Below are 20,746 nucleotides of genomic sequence, written 5' to 3'. Positions count from 1 at the left end.
TAGGGAGACCTGCATGTACTGTGCCTTATATGTAGGGCTTTCAGGGACAGACTGGCGGCACAGAGTTTTTTTTTGCTTCATGTTGATCGAGAGTCGGAGATGGCTGCGAAAACCTTGAAGGCATCTGTTCCTGAGATTTCTTATATTCCCATAGCCAGCAATGTTTTTAGTTTCCAAAACAATTGTGCGAGGAAACGAAGCCTGTAATGTGCGCTTCTAAGCCCTAACGGTTCACAATCTTGGCTTTCCTGGATTATGATAAGGGTGCAGGTTCAGTGCTTTGCCACACGACTGTCTATTCTTCCGGCCACAAACTCCACATTAGAGAGGTTATTCCGTGCATTTCGCCACCTGAAGACGTCACAAGGCCGTCTCCATCATCTAATGGTTTTGCAGTATCATCAAGACGGACGAGAAAAAAGTACTTTCTCCAAGTTTAGGTCATATCATCATAACTGCAAGTTTTAAAAGGTAAAATGTCCAACTGAGACCAGTCCAAAAGTGGTCGCTACCGCCCTGCATTAGGTTTTTGTTGTTTTTATCAGAACACACACCTTCCAGAGAAAGGGATGAACACTAACAAGAAGCCGTCCCTACATCCCCTGTGTCTTGTTTGTGTTCTTGAGCTGTGAAATGTGATTGGCTACTTATACTAATGTTCCAGAAGGTTCTAGAATTTTGTCGGCAACCGGTTTTCGTAGATAGCTTGTTGGTTAAGGACCTAGAACATGGTTGGAGGTTGTCGAACTTTTGTTCCCTTCCTTTCTTCTTTATTGTTGCTTCTTTACTCTCTTTGCTTTCCAAGTGTGTATATAATATTTCTTCTGTGAGCATTATTTGTAAAACTAGAAAGTGAGTGCTTTGACTTGAGTTTGTGCGTGATTGCCTCCGGGGGCCACTTACTACACCGTGACCTCCTGTGCATTATTTCTGCATCACTCACTCCATGCATGTGCTTTTTTCCCTGCCTGTTGCAGCATGCAAGTGCTTGAACCAAGGTGAGTGTGATGACAAAGGTGAATGCAGCTGCCCTAGGGGATTCACCGGCCACCATTGCCAACTCGGTAAGTAGAAGTGAATTCGTTTTACTCATTTCATATGGCTGGCGTGGGATTTTTAGAGCGTACATCCATGTAAAAGTGGGCTCCCCTTTACCTTACGTGTACGAGTAGGCTTCGCGGTAGTTTTAACAGGGGTGACAGAGAACTAGGACATGCATACTGGTCTTTTGGAGTGCTCGCTTGAAATAGGAGTGTTGGGGTGAAACGAATATTCTAAATCGTACCGAATATTCTGTAAACGAATTGAATAAGTATCGCCGAAGTAGCACCAACCCTTTCTTCAAATTGGATACCGGATATTCTATAGTTTGTTTGTTCTCACATCACTGAAGAATATGTAGACAGTTCTGTCTGGTTCAGCCTTGTGAGCCATAGTCCCCTTTCCCAGCATGCCAACCACCGCATTCTACTGCCATGTACTCGAGGTTACTCAAAATTTCAGAAATTTTCGGTTCTCAATATTTTCGGCATGAGGGCAACAGGCTAGGTTAGGTGGACAGAAATTTTCGGTACAGAGAAGCAGTTCCCTATTGGATTATGTGTGTTAGTGTTTGTTTGGTGTCTTGAAATTTTACGTATGAAACAGACGCACCGAAAGTTCCGAAAATAAAAGTACACAGAAAATTTGTGAAATTACAGCACCCTAATAGAGAAGTTCGGCAATACGTAAAGTTGAGCAACTTTACGTTAGTGGTACATATTTAGGACTCTCTAGCCAGGTCGACCCGGTCATACACTGCCGCGTTCCAAGCTGCCAAGGGCAGGTACGTGATTCGAAAACTCCATCAGGCGGAACACAGGTCCGCATGCAGTGGGACTCTCCATTCATCGACTAATTATGTTGCGCGGAACCTCTCTAATGTTGTAAGCTATAACCTCACACGGACCAAGTCAATGACTGGAATATTAGGCTGCGTTTACATGAAAATGCACGGCCAGTTTTCCATTTTCGGTCCCGCATTTCTTCTTTAGTTTTCGTGCGTTTACATGATCAAAGCTGATCCGAGGTGGTCTCCGTTTGTATCGTTTTCGCGCGTCTACACGGGAGCAAAGGATCCGCAAACGTTCGTCATGTGCCAAGTGTTGTCGTGGAAGCACCAACAACACTCGTCACATGACGAAAATTGTAAAAACATTTTTTGGGATTGCCGGATCCGTGTAAACGGCCGAAAACGAAACAAACGTGACGGAAAACGAGGCCAGCATACCGTTTCGACTGTTTACGCACTCAAATTTCTCCTTCAGAACATTTCCGTTTTCAAATTCTTCCACCTTGGCCAGCGTTTTGGTTTTCTTCCATTTTGGTCTACAACTTTTACGTTTTGCTCTTCGAACCGTGTAAATGAACCACGCATCCGAAAGGATTTTGTTGCGTTTTCACCCCCAGCTTTGTCGTGTAAACGCAGCCTTACTTGCACATGCAAAATGTCCAAAACCAAAACACTATGTATTCAGATCTGAATCGAATGCTTCGAATTGTTATCCAAAGGAACAATTCCAGAATATTCAGAATTCGTTTCACTCCTAAATGACACAACAAAAAAAGCACGAACAGTTCTCCGGCCACACTCCAAAATAGCAATTTGTGCTACTCCTGAACTGTGAACTGTTCGTGCTGTCGTCTGCAAGTGCTCTGGTTTGGTCTGGTCTTGTCAAATGAAAAACCTATTACCACCCTCTGTCTTAAGTTGGTCATGTCACGTTGTGCTTCTGTCGTCATTTTGTTTGTTAGCAAAGTTTCAATTGTCTGAGTGTGCCGCAGAGCAGTGATGATAATTGACGCTATCTACTGATAGCACTGATTTGTAAACTGCTGCTTGTCATTCCTGCTTTAAGAGTGCTTACCTTCCAGCAGCATATCTATCTTTTGGAAGAAGGCCATTATGATCGAAACCCAGATTTATCCAAGTTTCCCTGGTCCAGCCTCTTTTACTTTATAATTGTCTTTAGTCTGCCTGACTCCGTTTCCGGCTGATTCACTCTCTCGTGTTCTTCCTCTTCGGTGTGTGCTATGTGATGGATGCAGTTGTGTGCGAGGAACCCTGGGTGAAAAAGAGCAAAGTGTGTGAATGTCAACCGGGACTAGATGGACCCAACTGCACAGAAGGTAAGGGCTAAAGAAAGCTACTGTAATATGCCTGCGTGTCAAATAATGTATGACCCATGGGTTCATGCATGCTGGAATGTTGTATTCGGAGTCGAGAAGAAGAAAAAAACTTCCGTGTCCTCATGCCAGTTCCTCCAACCAATTCTACCTCTTTATTCTATTCATGTGGAATAAATAATGCATATTTATGGGGAGTTGGTCACTCTCATGAGTTGAGCTATTTTGTTGTCAAGAGTTCATTTTACGTCTCCATGTTATCATGTTCAAGGACATGTCAAGAACCCGCTTTTCTGTTCCTCTCTTTCTGCTTTTTTGGAAAATGCGTGAATATTCCCAATCACTGCTGCAGCATGTAATTGCTTGAATGACGGTCAGTGCACTGACGATGGCAGTTGCAATTGCCGGAACGGTTTCCATGGAGACAAGTGTCAGTATAGTGAGTATTATGCTGTATGAAGTGAATTCCAGTTTGCTGGCATATTTCTGTGAAATGTGGGAATACCTGTACACATTAAAGAGACGTTGTTTTTTTTATCTACAGGTTTGGGTAGAAACTATTTCTTTCGGTAGAGGCGTTCGTTTCTTCTACTCAAAAGGGTGGGTTCTACTTTCCTCTGCCGGCTCTACAAGGAAAAAGTTGGTTGAAGCCGGTAGAAGTTGGTAGAGCTACGTTTGCTGTGCATATTTCTGTGAAATGTGGGAATACCTGTACACATATTAAACGGGGCGTTCTTTTCTTGATCTACAAGTTTGGGTAGAAACTATTTCTTTCGGTAGAGGCGTTCGTTTCTTCTACTCAAAACTTCAAGTCAAAAGTGTGGATTCTACTTTCCTCTACCGGCTCTACCAGGAAAAGGTTGGTGGAAACCGGTAGAAGTTGGTAGAGCTACGGGATTTCCGGCAAGATCAAGGATTTGTACACAACTCCATACAGAATAGAAACATTTCACGTACATATCGTGTAAACTAATAAATCCGGTAGAATAGCGTTTGTCCACTTACCTCTACCTTCTTCCTCTATCGGTAGAGTGACTCTACTTTACCAGGTAGCTAAAATCTAACGCAGTTTTTAGCTGAGAGCTATTAGAATGGATATGCTAGGGTCTGATCCTTCCAACAAGGCCAAGATGATGAAAGTCTATCAAGGTGAAATGACAGGACAAAATGTAATGTTTCGTCCTGAACTGTGGGTCAAACGATACCCCGGAGAGAAAGTGCACTGGAAAGTCAGTTTGCTGGAGGAAATGGAGCTAAATGGGCGAGTGGTATTTGCATAGGTATATAATTTTCAATTGAACTATGGTACCGCTGCTTAGGAAGTGTACATTTTGTTTATGTGTGCTTTCTACTTCACCTGACTGTGCCTTGCATGTGTACTGTGTTATGTTCAGCTTTCAAGACAAAGTGCCTGGGTACAGATAAGGCAATGTACACCTGGATGGCTCTTGCCGGCTTGCCGTGTTATCCACACCTCGACGGTGACAGCTGCCAGAAGAAAACGAACTTGACGCATGCCCGCCAGATGTGCACAAGAAGAGGATACAACGTGGTAGACCATGATTCCTTCACCAATCAGACGCTTGGCGTGCGCGACTGCATGGGAGCATTGCTCAACAAGATGGTGACAAGCGGTTACAGCAACCCTACTTCAATATGGACATCATTCATGAAGGATGACGAACATCTCATATACCAGCAGGGCAAGAACAGTTCGACTAAAGAATTGTATGATAGTGATGGAACAAGCCATCATGATGTCATCTGCGAAGGTAGGCTGTTGGATTGTGATCAAATGAACCCGTGAGAGAGATGCTCAGTAGCCAGCAACCATAGGGTAGAAAGTAATACTATGCATGGTTAGCATTTTACCATTCACGCGATTTGCGACGGTCGGCCTGTACCCGTTTGTTGTGTGTGTAGACATGGTTAGCATTTAACCGTTCACTCTAAATCCAACCGTACTCGTACCCAACACCCAAAATACCATTGGTTTGGTACCGTTTCGACGATAGAAAGCTCTGTTTAGCGGAAGAACGAAACGGTAGGATTCCAACAAGGGTACGTCACAAGTCGATCGTTGTGTCAGAAACCGAAATGCTAACCAGTGTCTTGAAATCACACACAAAATGGTACAGGCCGACGTACGGTCGAAGTGAATGTGAACGGTAAAATGCTAACCATGTCTATTGACAGGGCTAGAGGACTGACACAGAGAGGCGATGCCAAGAGTGATTACAACCTACATTTAGGTTTCCCACTCCAATGGGAAAACCTACCCATCTAGCTGGAGTCGGACCCAGACACGAGTTACCAATTCACCCCATCTGCTAAGAAACAGTTCATGTCTTGCTTGTGTCATAACCCGGCATAACGGTGACAACTGGGACGTTCATGAATTATTCTTTGCATATTTTATTCCATTTGTTCGTTAGAAAAATAACATGTCGTCGTATGCATCTACGCCGGAACATACCATCAGCCAGTCCGGACATGTAAACTAGAAAAATAACATGTCGTCGTATGCATCTACGCCGGAACATACCATCAGCCAGTCCGGACATGTAAACTATGTATTGAAAGTTTTCGTTCCCTTCTTCTCAAAACACTACAGGATAAGAAGGGAATAAACAAGGGCATGTTTGATTGGTGAATCCGGATTCAGATTAGAGTCACTGGAGCAGTCAGAACACCAGTTACCAATCAAACAGAACAACGAATATTTTTACCTGAAATATTGTAGAACTCATGATAGCTCACCATGCCGCGAACTTCAAAATTTCCACAGAGTTCAAAGATGTTTACATTGCTCAACATGCGAAGGCAAAAAAACTTGAAAGGCAACTACAACCGGAGAAGAAGCTTCGAAGACAGCCAAAAAATCAATCATGGACGTGGGGACCGCCGTGTAATGTGCAGAATCACACTTAGACCTCCATGTACATCACCACGCCCTTTCGTAATCACTGACATGCCAAAATCTATTCAAATGAAAACAAAAAACGAAACTCATTGCGTAGTCCTGTCAGGTTCTCATTGGGCTTTGCAACAAGCTCTGGCTGCTCCAGCCTCTGGGGTCGGAGTGGTCAGAACATGTTCTGAACACTCCAAACCTAGAGCAGACCAGTGCAGACCAATCAAACGCCCCTGTTCAAAACGCCCCTGTTCTGGATCCGACCAATCAAACGCGCCCCAAGAGACTACAACTATAAAGACACAAAGTTAATTTGTTCATCACATTATTATGTCGGCATCGTACGTTTTATTCATAGCTTGGTTAAAACTTCTTTCTCCGGGACTGCTTTAAGTGCAGTTGCGCTCGGTGAAAATAGACCCAAAGTGCAAAGCTGGCTGCCCTGGATCAGTTCCGATTACATCATTGTATTGTACATGCGTACGCGGCCGCATTTGTCCCACTTCCACGTGTCAATGGCCGCGCAAGTTGAAGGCACTAAATCTGCACGCTTGGCCGGGTCTCACCGAGAGCAACTGTACTGGGTAGAACCACTGAGTGATTTGCAACAGTGGCGTACTGCTGGTCACTGGGGTCTGCCCAGCCACATGCAGCTTTAGGTATAGCCAGCATGCTGCTCATCGAGATGTTTGAGTAGCGGCAACCTTATTATTCGTATGCATAGAACATTTTTTTCACTTTAACCTCTCGCCCCGGTTTTCGAATCGTTCTCCTTGTGTGTGTGTGTGTGTGTGTGCGTGTGTGCGTGTGTGTGTGTGTGTGTGTGTGTGTGTGTGTGTGTGTGTGAGTGTGTGTGTGTGTGTGTGTGTGTGTGTGTGTGTGTGTGTGTGTGTGTGTGTGTGCGTGTGTGTGTGTGTGTGTGTGTGTGTGTGTGTGTGTGTGCCCGGCAAATACTCAGGGTAGGGCTGAAACGATCACTGCAAAGCGGTTATCAATTACCTTCTTTTTTTAGTTCATTGCTCTGACACTGCTATCAGACAAGGTTTCATTGAGTACGACTATAGAGTCCAGGGCACCCGTTATTCGAGTATATTTCATTACTAATGTACCTATTATCTGCCCATTACTGTATGTGCCCTTGTCCTGCAGCCAAGTGGCTCCATTACAACGACTCGGTATATGCCGCAGCCACGCCATCACTGAAACCCAACGTGACTGAGCAGTTTGCAGAGGAGGCATGTCAGGAGTACGGACTTCACCTCATAACCTATGACTGGCTGCAAGCACATGGCCATGTATTAAGAGAGCGCTGGCTAGATAGATTGGCTCTTCGGCACGCACCTTACCACGTCAAACCAATCCGAGTGAATGGCAACTCCCATTACATAACTGTAACGTTTAGAAATCGCAGTAATCCATTTCAAAATTCCACAATCAATCGCCACGCCAAAACCCTCTGTGTCAGTAAGTGATAATTATATTTTTAGAGTGGTTTTATCAATGGCTTCCCCTGTGGAAGCAATATTTTATTCATCTGTGTCTGCAACCAACATAACGAAATAGCATATCATGTTGGTTGCGGACACAGAGGAATAAAACATTGCTTCATGTGCGCCTTTAATTTGCCTTATAAATGAAAGACCTCATCCCAACAAATGTTTCAAGAAGATTCCCAACCAAAATCACTTTTGCAGAGCAATTTCTTGGGTACTACCGGCCGGTGAGAAGGCATGCAATCTGTCGTTATGAAAATGCCTTGAGTGTGAACAGGTTTCGTCCAAACATATCTGTGCCATCATGACTTATACCAACATGCATTGTGGCAATGCAGATTGGGACAACAGTACTTGTGCCAGTATATCATATGCCAACATCTGCTATGCCAATGTCTGCTGTGCCGAAATATAACTATAATATAACACTCACAGCACCACCTACCTCCTCGACCCAGTCACTCAGTGTGGGATTTCTGAATGTGTGTAGTGTTCGGCGGAAGGTAGCAGAAGTTCAAACGTTCATCTCAACACGAGGCATTCACGTTCTCGTGATAGCCGAGACATGGTTGACCCCGGATGTGTCCGATCAGGAGTTGTCCATCCCGCACTTCGAGCTATACAGAAGAGAAAGACCTGATCAGCGAGGTGGCGGAGTTGCTGTGTATTGTCATGAGTCACTTGCTTTTCGACAACGGGCCGATTTACAGTGCGAGCTAAAGATGCTGTGGCTGGAGATTCTAGCCCCTGGTCGACATGGAACGCTCCTCGGCTGCTGTTATCGGCCGCCAAATAGTTCTGCTGCCTACTGGACCACACTGGATCAGAACGTTGAGCAAGCTGTTCAGGGATGTCAGCAGTCCACTGTGGTACTTGGCGACTTCAATGTTGATTTTAGCAATCCAACTTCTCCATCTGCATCCCCTTTGTACAACATACTTTCCCACTACAATCTCTGCAATTATGTTACTTCTCTAACTCGAGTCATGGCAACATCATCCACGGTGCTTGATTTGTTCCTCTCATCCTCCCCATTGGATGGTACCTGTGAAGCAATACACTTAGATATAAGTGATCACTTTGCTGTGCTGGCCCGGTTGAGCATTCACACACACCACCACGTGTCATCGTCAGTAAAAACCACCAGACGTCTCCATCGAGTAAACTGGGACAGTTTCAGTATCGACCTCCAGAGGAAACAGCAGCAAGACTTCGATGCCCACAGCAATATCCATGATATGCTTCATTCTTTCACTTCTTCTATCATGTCCACACTAGACCAGTATGCACCATTGGTACCCCAGCGTAAACGCGCACGCCGCCCATGCCCCTGGCTGACTGATGAGCTTGTGGGTGCAGTTCGTAAACGTAACCATTTACACCGGCTCCTCATGAGAGATCAAGCGAATGTACAATTGCGTGATCAGCCTAGAGAAACTCGGGCCATGGCCCGTCGACTCGACAGGAAACTGCGCAACCAGTTCTTCACTGAACAATGCCGAACGAGTGACCAGCGCAAACTGTGGAGAGTGTTGAATGTTGTAACTGGCCGTCAAAAGAAAGTCCAGGTCCCACAGGCATCCCTACAGGATCTCAGTGAAACATCTCGTAGTGTCGTACATGACCAAGCGCGTCCCACCACTCTTTAAGCTCCCTTGGGACCAACCCAACAATGTGGTTTCTCTGCTTTCCAGCCAGTCGCAGTTTCTGCCGTCGAGTCCTGTTTGAATGCTGCGAACATTCAAGTGTAGCGAACTGTGAGCGAGTGATGCAATGGAGCCTTTTGTGTTGTCTTTTCTGCGCAGAGCACTGTGCTAATGGCGTTCTGGCCCAGGACCTGAGTTGCAAGTGCAACCGCACTGTCTTCTATGGAGAATACTGTGAAAAGGGTAAGACTGCAGGTTAAAAACTGTCTAAGTCTGTGTGGATTATACATGTACTACAATGGAAATAACCCGCTGGTGAACGGGGTATACTGATGTCTATATTTAAGGACCAACAAAATCCGCGTGTGGCTTATACTCAAGTGCAGCTTAATTAAGGCCGATTCACAACACCACTTTCTGCAACGCGACTTGCGACAGTTGCGACTAGAAACTGTCTGTCCCGAGCTGTCGCGTACAGTCGCAAGGCACCTGTCGCAGAAGTTGAAGAAAGTTCAACTTTTGCGACATGTGACGTTCGACATGCACAAATGGAGTACAGTTTCTACCCTGGGTGCTCATGCAGTGCACGTGCATAGTACTACTACACGGGTGTTTGCAGTGCATGAACTCTGGCCAGTCGTCCCCGTACGCAAAATGCGTACGCATTCGGATCTACCGTACATTTCCTCGTGTTTTGGGCGAATCTGAGCGGTACGACGCTGTCAAATTGGGCCTGAATTTGCCCTGAACCAGCCGCTATCGAAGTAAAATTAGGCATTTTGAAGGCTACACGGGAACGCTGCGGCCATGTCTTCTCTCCTGAGTCTTTTGTTTGAAAATCGGAGTGTTTTTGAGCTCGTAGTTTCGTCTTCATTGTGGAATGGCCGTGCGTACATTCTCCTTGGAATTACCAATGTCACACCCCCGTTTATTACATTACTAGGAGTTTGGCCGGCAGCCACGATAGTTTTTATCCCTGGTTCCATATGTCCTTTCATTGAACAGCCAAACGAAACTTTGTGGCGTGGGGGTCTCAAGTTTGTCACTTTGAGTTGTACACAACAACCACATCAACACCTCAAAGAACCAAAAAACCAAGTGAGCAAAGTATTTCAATGTTTCGCTTTTGCCTGGCCTGCTGTGAAGATGGAGACTTCTACTCGGTAGCAGATACTCGTATCAATAAGCTGGGAGGGAGAGCGTGGCCAGTAAAATGTTAGGATAAAAAGAGCCACATTCTCTCTCGGAAAAGGTCGTCGTTCCAACACACTTGCTCTACCCAGATCTGTAGTAGGCTAGATTTTGCATGCACGTGCGAGATTCGCATCCGCCGCGCACATAGCCAGAGTCGAAATTTTTGTACTCTCGGATTTGCTGCCATCTTGACGAGTGGCCTCTGCACACTAGTGCATAAGGATTTCGCATACATGAAAAAAAGATTGTGAACTGTGTGTCGCTGTCACGGCTTGTCGCAGCTCGTCGCAGGTGTCACAAGTCGCATGTCGCGTTGCTAGAAGTTGTATTGTGAATCGGCCTTTATACTCGAATGTGGATTTTACTCTGGAAAATACTGTACATAACCATGTGCTGATATCACGACCGTATTTCCACACCCAGATTTTTTGCCACGAAATGCAGCTACCTACCCTATAGTTTGGAAGCTTGCACATCATTGTGAACCTGATGAAGGCAATTTGCCGAAACGTTGGAATAATTGTTGTGAAATGAGTTGAACTATTGCAGTGTTAATGGAAGAGAGCGTGTGGGCTCTACTCTCAACTGTTTAGGAAACTGCAGGAAGCCTCCCCACTTTTACTACCCTATCTATCGCCGTTAATTAATTTGACGCAGAATAGGCCTCACCCCTATTTTTTTTGGGTTGAACTAGTGATGTGTGGCTTTTATACTCTGGGAAATCTGGTGCTTGGACAGTCTGGCTCAACCACTGGTAACTTGTTTGTGGTTCAATTGCTCCCGTCATGCTTCTCATTGCATAGCATGCCGTGATGCTTTTCCTTGCCATTCCCTGCTCTTGTTGCGCATGCATGAACATATCGTATCTCTACAGACGACTGCAAGTGCTTGAACCAGGGTCAGTGTGACAACGAGGGTAAATGCATCTGCCCGACAAGATTCTACGGAGAACATTGCCAACTCGGTAGGTAGCAAGATATTCATTTTTGTCAATGCAAACAGTTATTTTCACTCATTGCATATAAGGCTGAGGTTGTGATCGTTTCTTCATACCCTGATCCAGATCTCCACCCACTACTACTATAATCATTCCGTTTGAATGTGGTGGATCTCCCCCCAGTGCACCTGGGGTGTTGTGTAATCTGGATGTTTAAAAAAACTGCTTTGACGTGTCGCACCCGATGATGATCATGAATCATGTACTAACCATGCTGTGCTGTTCTGCTGCTATTTGTTGTGCACTGAAACAATATGTACGTCATGCACTGCACACAATAATTGCTGCAGAGTGCAGAACATGTCTGAACCAGGGTCGCTGTAATGAAGACGGCACATGCACCTGCGCTGAAGGATGGATTGGTGACCGGTGCCAGACTCGTAAGTGTCTACTTAATGAAGCAAATACGCTGCATTCCTTCGGCGTGCGCACTGCATGTTGCAGTTACATTTCTTTCGCTTTGTAAATCTATGTCCAGTGAAAGTAATGCCATGTGTTCGGATTACAGTCCGCATTTTAAACACTCCTAATTTACACCCCCCAAAAAATAAAAGGTCTGTGCTGCTCACACTCCAGTGGTTAAATACACCACGATGTAAAGGGTGGATGGGTATAATCTGGGCACGGATAATACTCAGGTACGGCGATTCCTCTGGAAAGTATGGTACATTGTAGTAGTTGATTTGCCTGTCGTCGGTTGGACTAGTTGAGCCAACTTGCATGCATGAATGGCGGTCATCGGCCCCAGCAACTTCTGGTCTCCTGGCTTGTTGCAAAATGCCCATTTTGTGTCACCCGGGAAACATAAGCGGGACTTGATGACAGCGGATTTTGAGAAGTGGAGTGTCCCTGCCTCATTAATATCATCAAGAGTCCATAATCCCGCAGAGTGCGCAACTAGGATGGGGTTGTGGGACGGCGTAATCCGTGATTTACGTCATGTTTGGGTCGGACTTGCGTCATTACGTCGACGCGGTCAACCACGGTTCACACTTTCCCTACTCATGATGTCACACTATGACGTTCAACACGGATTTCGTCCCAGATCTGATCAGTGAAGTTGCGCACTCTGGAGGATTATGGATTCTTGATATAATGGTTTGACCTTGCTTGCAGCCGCCGTGAATGGTTTGTCGATGATGTAAGCCGAGTAGATTTATGTCAGGGAAATGCAAATTTTCTACTCCACTGGCCGAGTGGAGTGAAGAAATTAAGCTTTCCCCAGTGGTCACTAGAACAGGTTGGAACTACAGGCACACTACATCGCCTGATGTGAGTTTTCGCCATCACCAGACCCCATAGAATGGGTAGCCAGGCCGTTGTAGATGTTGGATGGGATGTCTTCTGGTCCAATGGATTGATATAATCAGCTCCTACTCAAGCCCGTCCAGCATCTCGACATAAAGAACAGTATTGGCCGTGGATTTACAAGCCAAAAGTCTGCTCGATCTGTCATTCCGTGCCCCTCAAAGACTGTGAAAGTCCCTAAATAGTACCTCACATCTTTTTTTTCTTGATGTCTGCTGCGGGCATAATTTGCATGCTGCACACGTTTTTCTTTGGGAGGTTCGTAGACTGATTTCTTACTGTTATGCCAATGTCTGGCATACTGACCTATGTTGTTGTTGTGTGTTGGTTTAATGTAGGGTGTGCGGACACGGACCCATGCTGCGTGAACAAGCGCATCGTGACACGCCGGGATCAGGTCTGCCGCGCCGCCACCAGCGACTGTGACATGGCGGAGTACTGCGACGGCGAGAATGCCACATGTCCACAGGACCTGACCGCACGCAACGGCTGGCCTTGCTCCAATAGTCAAGCATCCTGCTGGAGTGGAGTTTGCCAATCACGAACTGGCCAGTGTCAGAGTGTCTGGAACGATATGGATCAAGGGTCAGCTCCTGAGGATTGCTTTGCAATCATGAACGTATTTGGAGAACGTACGGGTAACTGTGGTTTCAAATCGTCCAATTCCACCCCAGGAACCTATGCAGCCTGTGCGGCTGGAGATGCCCTATGTGGTAGTTTGTTCTGCCTTCCAGTTGCTCGAAAGAACCAACCCAGTAGTGGCGTTCTGTCCCAAACTATTCCCGTACGCGGCGTTGGCGGTGTACTCAGGTGCAATGGTTTGTACGCGTCCCCGCCAAGAAACCACGATGACCCATCGCTCGTGAAGGACGGAACACGCTGTGATGCCAGCGGCGCTAACAAGGACCTCGTGTGCCACAAGCAACGCTGCGTGGACCAGTCTCGAGTCACCAGTCAGTGTTCGGTCGATGCTGACAGCGGCAAAGAGTGTGGTGGAGTCGGTGTCTGTACAAATGCAACAACCTGCCTTTACCAACCCACACCTGGCAAGTTTTTTTTTCACTGAATACCACAGAACCATCAGATGCTGCACAGCGGGGGCGGTGACATATTGGATGGAAATGGGGGCGGGGCAAAAGTAACTCCTCCAACCAAAGGTCTCCGAATCATCTTTACTAAGTTACCCTCATAGTGTGTGTTTTCAATTCATTTTTAATTTCTGTACGTCCACGGTGCGTTTGGTTGGTACGATCTAGAACAGGATCGAACAGCTGGTGCACATGGCGCAGCCCCATGCCAACTACACGGTACTCCAGAAACAGAGCTCATTTTTGTGAAAAAATATGCCAAACTTAGTACATACTTCAAAATGACTGTGTATGTGTCACCATGGTGGCTGTGTACAGTACGAAGAGTCCAACCCCAAAGTGTGTGCACGTGATCATTTGGGACCAAAATCGATGTTCCCGCCAGGTTTCACAGTGAAAAAGTGAAACTGCTCGGTTTGCTCCGGCCTCGAGGCCGGAGCAAGCAGAACATGTTCTGGCCGACCCAGAACAGGTGCAGTGCCAACCAAACGCGCTGTTCTGGTGAATCCTGTTCTAGCTCGTACCAACCAAATGCGCCCCCAGTTGGCATATGGATGCGATGTGCTACAGATCTTGGCTCTCAAACTATTGCTGCTACATGCAATGTACAAGCAACAAAAATAGCCGTCACGCCTTTTTGAGAGCTGCCTTACTGCGTGTGAGCAAAACTCTGTATCCTCCAACCAAAATTTTCATCGGCTCACGTGCTCAACGTAGAATGGTCATTCAAAGTCCTCAGATTCCTGAGGCTCAAGCTATTCTGACCTCTACTTTGCACGAGCCATGCAACTATGACCTACAGGGAACGTCCCCTTTCTTGGGCATGCTGTTCACAGACGTGCTCGCCTCACACGCAATTTGTAAAAAAAATGGTCGTATCTGTGGTTCGCTCTTTCGCGCTATTACTGTCCTCGCAATTGAAACAGGCCCGGCAAAAAACGGTATGGTTGCCAGGTATACTAACCACTGAGCTTTGGATATGGTTACGTGTGGATACACGGAATTCGCAAAACAACTTCGTAGCACGTCCTGTGGTACTGCGCTGTAGGACTGTTTGTCAGGATGGTTCATGTGCAGTGCGAGCGCAGAAGGACCGGAAGTTGTGTGCGGATTGGATCACGTTTTTCAGTTTGAATTTTCCCCACATCGCGGATGTTCGAGCTGGGAAGGCAGAAGAACAGAGGTTCGAATATTGAGGGGTTTTCAGCCCTAACGCAAACCCAGATTTTGCAATTTCACAAGAGTTTTAAAAGCCTCAGTACAGCTCCTGAAAAGAGTTTTTTGAGTAATAATGATACGGTGGCGAAGACATACCTTTAATAACCAGAGAAATGGTGGTAGCTACTAGTTACTAGCAAGAGTAGATAAACAAGAGTGCGCAACTCCGGATTTCTCCTGCACAATCTGCAAATACCCCCGCCCACTGCAGAATGTTTGTGGGCGTCACCTTTTTTCAGAGAAACGCGCATTTTGCCGCAGAGCAGGGCAGAGTAGGCAAAGCCCGATTTTGCCAGTGAAGCTTCGATATTTTGCCGCAACATTTTGCTTTCTCATCGTTAATATTTTGCTTTCATTTTGCCAGGCCACTCGATATTTTTGCTCCCTTTTTGCCCCCAAAAAAAATTGTGTCACATGTGGGAAAAGTGACCGAAAGTGGGTCAAGTGTTGGCAAAAATGAGAAAAAGTGAGTCACGTTTTGCTAAAACTGTGCGAAATTGAGTCACGTGCACCGTGTAAGTGTAAAATCTTCAAATTTCCAGCGAACACACCGATATTTTGCTCCGTTTTGCTAGCAAATTCCCTTTCAGAATTCTTCGATATTTTGCTAGCATAATTGCTAGCAAAATCGGGCTATGCCTAGTCTGGGGCACGTGCTGGGCACTGGGCTTGTAGTGTAAGTCCGGCCAAGAGCACGAGGGAAAACTTTCCGAAAGACTCGCAGCGCGAGCGTCGTCGACAAGATTACGTCAACAAAAAAATCTGCCGTGGGCCTACCCATCCGCGAGTTGCACACACTTGTTTATCTAGTCTTGATGGCAAGCGGACCGAGCTCGGGACAACCTTCCGGGTTTTGAGCTGACTGCATAGGCAGGAGCACCGGTGACCTCAGAGTTGAGGAAATTCCTAATTTTCAGTGCCATCTGTATCGTAACTTGTTAGGGCCCGGTCACACATGCACTCGGAAGTAGTGGATCCGCTGAAGCGACGTCGCAGGAGCGAACAATACCATGGCAACGGCGAAAAGCAGAACTTCCGCCTCAGTGGAAACTCCAATCCGCTTCCTCCAAAATTTTCGAACCAAGACTGTCGCTTCTGCGGTTTCGCTTCAGCGGAAAGCACCACGGTCTGCTGTATAAGGACTTACTACAAGAAATTTGTATGCGCATGATGCCCATGCAACAAAATGCGTGCAAGATGGTCATTGACCTCGTTTATTCTCCGTACCGTATGCACCACAGCCCACTTTACTCTCATTTTCCGCCGAAGTAGGAGTTTGCCCTGTTTGTATGCGTGACCATACACACGTGGTTTCGCTGGAGCGACACCAGGCTCGCTGTTGCAGAACTTCCACGCTGAAGCGAACCCCAGTGCACGTGGGACCGGGCCCTAAGTGTTCCCCTTTCAAATATCACCCTGAGCACTATGAGTTCAGGAGAGCAATATGGAACAAAAAAGTGAAGGTCTCAAGTCAAAATGTTGGTGGGTTTCCATAGTAATTTTTGAAATCAGATTTTGCGAAGAGGGGATGGTATGCTGTTGTCTGCTTTGCTGAGATGCTTGTGTGTGTCCTCTCTGTTTCTCCGCAACAGAGATCAACGAGTCGAGTACAGGATCCGCTAACACTACCCAGGCTGCTACACCCACGACCAGTGGAATAACCAAACCAACGAGCGACCCAGCCACAACCACTCCAACCGAAGTCGGTGATGAACAGTGGAGTGGTTTATAATTGTAACTAGATACTCATAAACCGGAGGGAATACTACCGACAGGACTAACCTGGTGCCCTTCCACTTACCCACCCATCTTCCATGGCATCCACAATTCGGTGCAGGAAACTCGACAGAGCGTTTCCAGGACGTGAGGAGCCTGGCTATCCAAGTGTGTTTCCAGTCCTGATAATTTCCTCCCATTGTAAATTTCAAATCTGCAATTTCAGATCAGTGAAAATCTGAGGCAGACTGATATCCCATAACCCGCTACGGCTGAGTAATTATGTCGTATTTTAATTAGTAATTATGCATCTATTATTTGCAAGATGATGAGGGCAATAATAGATTGATCCCGACATAGCATACCTTAACTGTTTTTGCTTTGTTGTTGTGTATTGTACTAGCACATAGTATATACATAAGTCGTCTACATTACTTCTCTATAAACAGATGTTCTCAGTTGTTACTTAGTCATTTAATGTGTTCCCCAAGTTCTTTGACTGAGAATCTGGCAGTTTGGGCTCAAGTCATTTGGCTCCAGTTTTTTTTCTTTTTTCATTTCTAACTCTTGTTTCTAAGTTGAGGAAAAGTTCTCAATCTTCGGACTTAAAATCTCTGGTCACAACTGGTGCGTGTACGCGTGAAACCACGCGTTTGTGCGTATTTTTGCTGGCTTTTGGTGCGCCATGCATACGGAAACGCGCCCAAATAGAAATTCCAGCATGTTGGAATTTGCAGCGCGTATCAGGCGCGTACCAGCCTACATGCCATTCACTTTGATTGGCGGGGTCAACAAATTAGTACTCGAAGGTGTCGCACGCGCTAAATACGACACAGATTGCTGTTTGTAACAAAGCTCAGCAAAAGTACATAGCCCCCCAGAGTGTGCAACGCCTGTTCCAGCCCTGCATAGTCCCTGATACCAAGAGTCCATAACCCCTCAGAGTGTGCAACTCGTGATCCTTCTCAGCACAAATCAGTGCCGCAACGAAATCCAAACTTCATACGTCATGTAGTGAGTAGCGGATGTACCAGATATGCACATGGCCCCATCCGCCCATGCTTGACTATGGACCGGATGACGCAATGTTTGGATTTCGTTGCGCCAGACCCCAACCTGGAGTTGCACTCTCTGGGGGGTTATGGACTCTTGCTGATACTGATAGGGTCTTGGTTGAGCCAGGTTTTACAAAATTAGGACAGGTATACCATGGCGAAATGTGTGGAGAAGCAGATCCCAAACCCAGGTTTTGGAGATTTAAAGTGGGTTTTTGATCCTCAATTCGGCCCAAATTGGACTTTCAAAAGCCAGCGGGACTGTTTCCGATGAATGGACTGTAGTAAAATCCCTTAATTTGTCAGGCTGCGAAAAATTCGCCGAAAATGAGACTGATCGAAAATCGCTACGCTTTTCGCTGATTTTGGAGGGTTCCTTTGACAATCGTCGAAAATCGACCAAATCTTCTAATAATTATTTCACAAATTTTGAGGCCAACATGCCAACAGTTCTTTTAGCCGATTTTCCAATATATTCCAGTTTTGCAGCCGATTGTCAAACAATCAACTGATTTTGCAGTCGAATCTGATGTATTTTGGACCCGAGCGAAAAGCCGAACAAGCGGAAAAAACGGGCCGGTTTGGGGAAAGCCTACACAGGGGGACCTTTCCGAACCTGAGCTTTCCAAGTTGGAAGGTTGTTGGTTTGCGCCTTGGAGAAGTGTTGGACCTAGATGTCAGGTCGCTGAATGTCTCAGTACTCCCGGCCTTGTCAGTTTTGTGTCATTTTGTCGCACTCGCTGACTGTATAAAGATCTGGTTACGTTGGTGGACAGTTATCATAATAACAAACAAACAAAAAACTAACTAACTAATACTGCGACAAGAATACCATGTACAGGTCTACTCTCCATATAACGTAATCTCTGGGACCACGCAAACATTATGTTATATCGAGAGGTATGTTATGTAGAAAACCGTGTGTAAAATACAAGACGCATCTCAAAATGAAGGGTATTACAAGGCGGGTTCAACCGTGCAAACATATACACACTGTACCACCATCGACATCAGATACCATCAATGCTGCAGAATATATGCACAATAGGACTAAACTGGCTAGCTACGGCTACAGCTTGATTGTACTGCGCACGTGAATTTACGTTGTATCGAGAGTGCACACGTCGGGGACTGCGCCGTAGGGTGCGTTATGCCGAGGTTTACGTTATGTAGGACTAAACTGGCCTAAAGTTTGCTAAACTGCCTAGCTACAGCTACCGCTTGATCATACCATGCACATGAATTTATGTTGTATCGAGAGTGTGCACGTCGGGGACCGCAGTAGCGTGTGTTATGTCGAGGTTTATGTTATGTAGGATTATGTTGTGTAGAACAAATTTTGTATGGGAGTGATGCTGTTTCGGCGCGGGATTTGATTTTTTTATGTACTAAGGAGGTTTATGTACAAGTGAGAGTTGTTATATCGAGAGCAGACCTGTAACAGGAGATGAGCCCTCGCCACGGAGAACGGTTTTGGGAAGCAAAGATGCAATGCGCTTGAGAAAAGCCGAAGCCTTGCCTCGACCACCCGTGCCACAAAACAGCAATGGTGCTGGGATTCATGCTGCCATGGAGAATCATAATCAGTAAATTGATGTTGCTGCTTTTTCTTCTTCTTTTTTTTTCTCCTAGAAGTCGTGCAGAACATGCCCACCCTACTCATCCGACTCCGCACCTGAGTATGCAGGGTCCTGGGAGATGACGCGTCTGATGTAACGACTCACCGACATCTTGGAATCATCTTGGACTCTAACCTCGACTTCACCAGCCACATCACTACCATCACGACACAGTCCCGCCAGCGAGTGGTCCTACTGATCCACATGACCAAGCGTATCACTCCGTAATATATACACAGTAATCCGCAAAGACCGAAATGAGGCAGGAGGTGGTGTTGCTATTTGGGCTAAATCAGAGCTCTAGGTTACTCAGCTCACCCATGTCGCTTGCGGCTCACATGAGGTGCTGTGGGCATCAGTGTCCACGCACGACGGGCGCCGCACTGTCCTTGGTGCTATCTACCTACCAGGATCATGTGCCGAGACTGACACTTTTCTTATTGAGTACCTGGACAGTGTTCTCGACAATGTCCGGCACCTGGGGTCAAACCTAATTCTGGTGGGAGATTTCAATGTGCATAACGCTGGCTGGCTGCAGAGCACTAAGACAACTCCTGCTGGAGAGTCACTTGAGGTGCTATGCGCAACCCACCAACTCGCCCAGCATGTGCCACGTGTCACTAGGGGATCAAACACCTTGGACTAATCATATCAAATTTTCCACCCCAGTGTCCACTTCAATCCATGCTCTAACTTCCAAGCTGTAGACCCGAGGCGGGAACCTACCACCTCCCGCAAGGTTTGGCGCTATGCCTATGCCGACTGGAGCCGGCTGAGGGCACACTTCCGTAGGCTAGACTGGCCGCTTCACTGCTATCCGATGACCCCAATCAATCGTGCGAGAGAGTGACTGCTGCCATTCTTTGCGGAATGGAGCAGGTTATTCCCTCCAAGGTACTCGTTACCCGGCCATCCGACCCGTCTTGGTGGACACCAGAATGCAGCTCCGCTGTCGAGGCCAAGGAGAGATGTTGGAAAGCATGGAGGAGGAACCTTGCCAATAACGTCCTGAAGGCCTCCTTTATTGCCTCTGTCGGCAATGCTGTTCACACCTTGCAGTCAGACCGCACTGCCAGTGACGACCGTGTTCGGCGGCAACTAAGCTCCCGGTCCCTCAGTGGCAAGCAATGGTGGTCCAATGCTAAGAAAGCAGCATGAATCTCCCGGTCTTCAAACATACCCCTGCTGATCGATAGCGACGGAACATAGTATCACTCAAGCAAGGACAAAGCTAACGGCTTTGCACGATATTCTGCCGACAAATGCAGCCTCGGTCAAACTGATCTACGTCCCGAAGATCTACCTGACATGCAACACCCTGCGTACGAGGCTC

General features: G+C 46.5%; 1 protein-coding gene across 1 annotated transcript in view; it reads left to right on the top strand.

Moving 5' to 3' along the window:
• LOC135821645 (uncharacterized) overlaps positions 1-13,783 on the top strand; it is a 60,962-nt gene extending 47,179 nt beyond the window's left edge. The window contains exons 26-34 of the mRNA XM_065334644.1: positions 978-1,064; positions 3,088-3,168; positions 3,518-3,604; positions 4,560-4,937; positions 7,229-7,543; positions 9,378-9,461; positions 11,287-11,376; positions 11,700-11,789; positions 13,056-13,783. Coding sequence (XP_065190716.1) covers positions 978-1,064; positions 3,088-3,168; positions 3,518-3,604; positions 4,560-4,937; positions 7,229-7,543; positions 9,378-9,461; positions 11,287-11,376; positions 11,700-11,789; positions 13,056-13,783 — 1,940 coding nt within the window. The remainder of the gene's footprint in view (positions 1-977; positions 1,065-3,087; positions 3,169-3,517; positions 3,605-4,559; positions 4,938-7,228; positions 7,544-9,377; positions 9,462-11,286; positions 11,377-11,699; positions 11,790-13,055) is intronic.
• The last annotated feature ends 6,963 nt before the right edge of the window (positions 13,784-20,746 follow it).

This window comes from Sycon ciliatum, chromosome 7 (assembly GCF_964019385.1).
Source record: "Sycon ciliatum chromosome 7, ocSycCili1.1, whole genome shotgun sequence".
In the NCBI taxonomy this organism is placed as follows: Eukaryota; Metazoa; Porifera; class Calcarea; order Leucosolenida; family Sycettidae; genus Sycon; species Sycon ciliatum.
The sequence above is the reverse complement of the archived record's forward strand: the minus strand, read 5'-3'. Positions and strand labels throughout refer to the sequence as shown.